The following is a 6,701-nucleotide window of genomic DNA, read 5'->3' as shown; positions in this document are numbered from 1 at the left end:
TGACACAAATATTAATTTTCAGTCTGCTGCCTCAGTTTGAATGATGGCAATTTGCATATACTCCAGAATGTTATGAAGAGTGATCAGATGAATTGCAATTAATTGCAAAGTCCCTCTTTGCCATGCAAATGAACTGAATCCCCCAAAAAACATTTCCACTGCATTTCAGCCCTGCCACAAAAGGACCAGCTGACTGATTCTAACGTTAACACAGGTGTAAGTGTTGACGAGGACAAGGCTGGAGATCACTCTGTCATGCTGATTAAGTTTGAATAACAGACTGGAAGCTTCAAAAGGAGGGTGGTGCTTGGATTCATTGTTCTTCCTCTGTCAACCATGGTTATTTGCAAGGAGACACGTGCCGTCATCATTGCTTTGCACAAAAAGGGTTTCACAGGCAAGGATATTGCTGCCAGTAAGATTGCACCTAAATCAACCATTTATCGGATCATCAAGAACTTCAAGGAGAGTGGTTCAATTGTTGTGAAGAAGGCTTCAAGGCGCCCAAGAAAGTCCAGCAAGCGCCAGGACCGTCTCCTAAAGTTGATTCCGCTGCGGGATCGGGGCACAACCAGTACAGAGCTTGCTCAGGAATGGCAGCAGGCAGGTGTGAGTGCATCTGCACACACAGTGAGGCGAAGACTTTTGGAGGATGGCCTGGTGTCAAGAAGGGCAGCAAAGAAGCCACTTCTCTCCAGGAAAACCATCAGGGACAGACTGATATTCTGAAAAAGGTACAGGGATTGGACTGCTGAGGACTGGGGTATTTTCTCTGATGAATCCCCTTTCCGATTGTTTGGGGCATCTGGAAAAAAGCTTGTCCGGAGAAGACAAGGTGAGCGCTACCATCAGTCCTGTGTCATGCCAACAGTAAAGCATCCTGAGACCATTTGTGTGTGGGGTTACTTCTCAGCCAAGGGAGTGGGCTCACTCACAATTTTGCCTAAGAACACAGCCATGAATAAAGAATGGTACCAACACATCCTCCGAGAGCCACTTCTCCCAACCATCCAGGAACAGTTTGGTGACGAACAATGCCTTTTCCAGCATGATGGAGCACCTTGCCATAAGGCAAAAGTGATAAGTGGCTCGGGGAACAAAACATTGATATTTTGGGTCCATGGCCAGAACTCCTCAGACCTTAATCCCATTGAGAACTTGTGGTCAATCCTCAAGAGGCGTGTGGACAAACAAAAACCCACAAATTCTGACAAACTCCAAGCATTGATTATGCAAGAATGGGCTACCATCAGTCAGGATGTGGCCCAGATGTTAATTGACAGCATGCCAGGGTGGATTGCAGAGGTCTTGAAAAAGAAGGGTCAACCCTGCAAATATTAACTCTTTGCATCAACTTCATGTAATTGTCAATAAAAGCCTTTGACACTTATGAAATGCTTGTAATCATACTTCAGTATTCCATAGTAACATCTGACAAATATCTAAAGACACTGAAGCAGCAAACTTTGGAAATTAATATTTGTGTCATTCTCAAGACTTTTGGCCACGGTTGTACACTACATTCCTAAAGAAAATAATGTACTTTTTACTCCAAACATTTTCCCTGACTCCCAAAAGTACTATTTTAATTTTTACAGGAAAATGGTCCAATTCACTTATCAAGTGAACATGGTCATCCCTACTGGTCATCCCTACTGCCTCCGATCTGGCGGCCTCACTAAACACAAATGCTTCATATGTAAATTATGTCTTGAGTGTTGGAGTGTGCCCCTGGCTATGCGTTAATAAAAAATGAACATTGTTCCATCTGGTTTGCTTAATATGAGGAATTTGAAAGGGTTTATACTTTTACGTTTGATTCTTAAGTACATTTTAGAAATTCCATTGACTTTTAATACCTATTTGAAACCAAATACTTTTAGACTTTTACTCAAGTAGTATTGTACTCAGTGACTTTTGTCATTTTCTATTAAGGTATATTTCCTTTTACTCAAGTATGACATGGTGCACCTTGTGCTGTGGACAATAAAAGGCCACTCTAAAATGTGCAGTTTTGTCACAACACAATGCTACAGATGTCTAAAATTTCAAGGGACCATGCAATTGACAAGCAGACTTCAGAAATATCCACCAGAGCTGTTGCCATGGAATTGAATCTTCATTTCGCTACAATAAACTGCCTCCAACGTCGTTTTAGAAAATTTGTCAGGATGTCGAACCGGCCTCACAACCGCAGACCACGTGTAACCGTGCCAGCTCAGGTCCATCACATTCGGCTTCTTCACATTGGACCTTTGAGAAGTCGTTTTTTGCAAAAAAAAAAAGCCATTTTCCCATTTTAATGGAAATCTAAGGTACTTAACTGTTACCAAGAAATGATTTGATATTGATCTAAAAACGTCTGCACTGGGCATTTAATGAATATCCAGGCTGGCTTTGTGAGATTTGGTGCGTGACTGCTTTGCAGACGGTCTGGAACGCGGCCGCCTTACGCGCCTACGCATTTTCGCGCTGTCAGTTTAGCAGCGACAGGCTACCGCACAGTGTCAAAATTATTGATGGCGCAGGAGGCGGACGAAATAGATATAATGATTAATTATCAAGGGGGTTTCGAAAAAATAGACCGGAAAAACAGCCGTTATCCTTATTGTATCGTTTGGACACCTATTCCAATACTGTCGTGAGTAGCCACTTTTCCGGTTTTCTTTTGCTCTCACCATCCGAAATGGAGACACTATTTACGTGACAGATCATGTTGATAAACATCGATGGTCATGTAGGCTATCACATCTAGTTGGACATTTAAATCACTAGCTTGCATTATAGCTAGTGAGTTTCCAAATACTGTATGGGCTGGAATTAAAATGCCCATACCGTTAGATGCCCTATAATATACACGCACTCTTTATTCCCAGGACCCCCCAATACAGTGCCGTACCTCTGTTTTGTTCAGGTGGTTGCTCCCCTTCATTGGTCACATGGGGATCTGTACTTCTGCAGGCGTGATAAGAGACTTCGCTGGATCGTACTTAGTGTCTGTGAGTATATGCAGATCATGCATTATGACAGTAGGCCTACAACTTTATGTGCATAAGCCTAATGTGATTATTGGACCATCTGTTTCATAGTTCCTCAAAATGTCCCATCTTTCCTTTCAGGAAGATAATATGGCCTTTGGAAGACCAACAAAGTAAGTTGGCTTTGTTCGTTCAATGCCTCGAGCTAGGCCTGGCATATTGTGCTCAAAATTGACATGCAGGCATTGCAGTTACGTAGTAAGGTATCTGCGGCATTGCTTGTCTCTTATCAGGTACTGGAAGCTTGATGTTGATAAGGTGTGTGGCACTGGCGCAGCTGCCTGGGACAAGGCAGTGCACGATGCATCGGAGGAGTACAAATGCAGGCCGGTATGAACATTGACAGTGTCATAATAAGACAGACAGACAGACAGACAGACAGACAGACAGACAGACAGACAGACAGACAGACAGACAGAAAGGTCTAGTAGTGGAATTATATTTCCTTCCAAGGTTCTATTGAACATCTCCAAAAAAAGGCCTATTGAACATCTTCAGTAAAGGCCTATTGAACATCTTCAGTAAAGGCCTATTGCAAAGGGTAAAGGTACATGTTTTGTACAATGATTGTAAAGGCCCATTGTAGCGATATTGACAAAAACGCCTAGAGTTAGACCTGACTAGCCTTCTTCCTCTGTCTCTTGTAGCACAACCTCTGCTGTGATAACTGCCACTCCCACGTGGCCCTGGCCCTTAACCTCATGCGTTACGACAACAGAACGTCCTGGAACATGGTTAACCTATGCCTGCAGTCCCTTATCCATGGCAAGCATGTCAGGTGAGATACCATGCAATCATGCAATGAAGAGGTACTCTACTGTATGCAACAGAGTATGCTCATTCCTGTCCTAACCGTGAACACAGAACCTTCTGTACAACAATACTTGCCACTCACAAAGCATCATTCTGACTGACCGATCACTCTGTGTGTATGTGCGTTTCCTCTGGATCATTTGACTAACTGGTGTGGAAGGAGTAGAATCAGACATGCTGATGAAATGGGCAGAAGCAAACTATGCAAAACAGCATCACCGAGTCTGAACAAGCAAGCATGCACCTGCCAGCAGGCAACGCTCTGCAGGAGGGACAGAGGAGCTCCAGACACGGGGAAACATATGCTGTTGAGAAACCCCCTCATTATTCTCCCCCGACCCACATAGGGAGCTAGTGTCACTGCTTTGTGCAGCCTCCACATTATCGTCCGAGGGCACCACGTCCTTAAGCAGTGGGGCGCCGTGTAATTCATCATTGCTAGATGTGGCCCCCTCATCACCACATCAACTCTCTGCCGGGGCTCCCACTGCTGGATCGGGGGGGATACAAGGGTGGAGGACGGGGAAGGAGTGAGGTGAAGGGAGTGGGGTAAACCTCTGGGAGATAAGGGAGCTGGTCTGCCCTCAGTGCCCTGTGTGAATGACCCTGGCTTCTGGGAAATGTAACCGACTGCACTTCCTTACCTGTCTCTATATACTGCCCTACAAAAGCCAAAGGCAACCCTCAAGCATTTTTTTGGCCATAAGGTAAGGACTGTTTCATCACATAGAATGTTTAGATCTAAAAAAATATATATTTGACTTAGGGAAATCAGTGGTCATGGTTGATATGCATAAACAATTACTTCAGAATAAGATAATAGATCAGTGCATTATCACTTTACATATCACGTTACATCTCCCTACAACATATTTGTCTGGACAGCAAATACACTTTAAAGCCATTTTTCTCAGTTTCACTGTTGAGTAGTTACTGCTCTTTGTATGGCAGAGTAGGTAGCAGTCAAAACATGGTGGAACAAAGTCAAAGTGCAGTAACTTCAGTTACTGCGGTTTTCCTTGGTTTTTACTTGGATTTTGTAGTTACTGCAAATTTCGAACTCAAACTTTCTCTGAAACGGAACATAATTGAAACAGTTGACTATGTCACAAGATAAAACAGATACTACAGCGCCCGATTTCAGTCTTAACTCAATTTTGACCCCCCAAAAAAGTGTAGTTACTGCGTTTTGCCTTTGTAGGGCAGTATAGATGACAAATGTCTTGTGTTTTTTTGACCAACAGCTGAAATGTGAGGATTGAATGACTGTCATTACTACTCTCACTGTGCTCTCTCTCTCTCTCTCTCTCTCTCTCTCCCTCTGTCCTTCCCCAGCTGTGTGTCGTTCCTCAAGACCTGGCTGCCCTTCCTTATGTTGACTGGAGCCCTCGTCACCTTCATCCTAACGCTCAACCTGCACTGACCGCGCAACGGACACGGAGAGGGAGATGGAGTGGAGAGATAACACAAGGGATTTTACCGCTCCGTTGTAATCATAAAAGTGAAAGGAGAAGAATAAACGTTTCGATGGGATACTTCTTTGTGCAGAACTAATATTCACACTCACGAGGGCAGTTATGTCCAGCTGTTCTGGCATGTTTTGAAGTGCCTTTTACTAGATTCAGAAAGGAATGTCATATAAATGACTGTTTGGCTGGGGATAGTCATAACCATAGATATAGAACTGATATAGCATCTGCTAAATGACGATCATTTAAATGTAAATATATTGTCTAAGGTCATAAACACCCGTCACTCTTAAATGCCCCCCAGCTAATACCCACTCAACATCATTTTACTTTGTAAATGTTTACTGTATTTTATCAGACAGTGTTCGTTTTTCATGCAATAAGTTCTCTGAAGCAACATGCTTGGGAATGTTAATATACTGTATAGTAGTCCATAATCATGACCACTCACTTAGAATTACAGAAATGATGGGCAATAAGCTATACCATAGGCTAGTAAAGTCAAATCCATTTGTATTTGTCATGCTTCGTAAACAACAGGTGTATACTAACAGTGAAATGCTTCCCATCAATGCAGAGAGACAGAAAATATAGAAAAGTAATAATAAATACAGCGTAACGCTAACCTTGCTATGGGGTAGCAGTACAGAGTCGATGTGCAGGGGTACGAGGTAATTGAGGTAGATATGTACATATAACTAGGAATAAAGTGGTTAGGCAACAGGATATATAATAAACAGTTGCAACAGCGTATGTGATCAGTCAAAAAAGTTAGTGCAAAAATTGGGCCAATGCAGATAGTCTGGGTAGTTACTTATTTAACTGAACTATATAACAGTCTTATGGCTTGGGGGTAGAAGCTGTTCAGGGTCCTGTTGGTTCCAGACTTGGTACATCGCTACTGCTTGCCGTATCGTAGCAGAGAGAACAGTCTATGACTTGGATGGCTGGAGTCATTAACTGCCTGTTATTGAGGTCCTGGATGACAGGGAGCTCGGCCCGAGTGAGGGCGGCACGTAGCCTCGAGCTTAGAACGTTGGGTTCGAATACCGGAACCACAAGGAGAAAAACAAATCTGTCGCTGTGCCTTTGAGCAAAGCACTTAACCCTAATTGCTCCAGGGGCGCTGGACAATGGCGACCCTGGCCGTGACCCCCCACTCCCTGCGGGTGTCTCAGGGGAGTTGGCATATGCCACCCAAAAAACATTTCCATTACACACTTGTGTGTAACAGGACAAATATAAGCAGCGCCCAAATTATTATATGTACTGGGCCGTGGGCACTACCCTCTGTTTTGTGTTGTTATTTATTGGAACAAATATAAATAAATATACATAATATGCATAGCCTACTTGTTCATTGTTTATAAACTGTTAAATC

General features: G+C 43.2%; 1 protein-coding gene across 1 annotated transcript; it reads left to right on the top strand.

Annotated features, from left to right (window-relative positions):
• The first annotated feature begins 2,480 nt into the window (after nucleotides 1–2,480).
• LOC115176257 (transmembrane protein 222) lies at nucleotides 2,481–6,663 on the top strand. The gene is made up of 6 exons (XM_029736178.1): nucleotides 2,481–2,641; nucleotides 2,915–2,999; nucleotides 3,120–3,151; nucleotides 3,272–3,368; nucleotides 3,686–3,816; nucleotides 5,187–6,663. Exons 1-6 carry the CDS (start codon nucleotides 2,520–2,522, stop codon nucleotides 5,272–5,274), a joined length of 555 nt encoding a protein of 184 aa, XP_029592038.1. The 5' UTR covers nucleotides 2,481–2,519; the 3' UTR covers nucleotides 5,275–6,663.
• The last annotated feature ends 38 nt before the right edge of the window (nucleotides 6,664–6,701 follow it).

The sequence above is a fragment of the Salmo trutta genome, chromosome 3, assembly GCF_901001165.1.
Source record: "Salmo trutta chromosome 3, fSalTru1.1, whole genome shotgun sequence".
In the NCBI taxonomy this organism is placed as follows: Eukaryota; Metazoa; Chordata; class Actinopteri; order Salmoniformes; family Salmonidae; genus Salmo; species Salmo trutta.
This window is presented reverse-complemented; position numbering and strand designations above follow the sequence as displayed.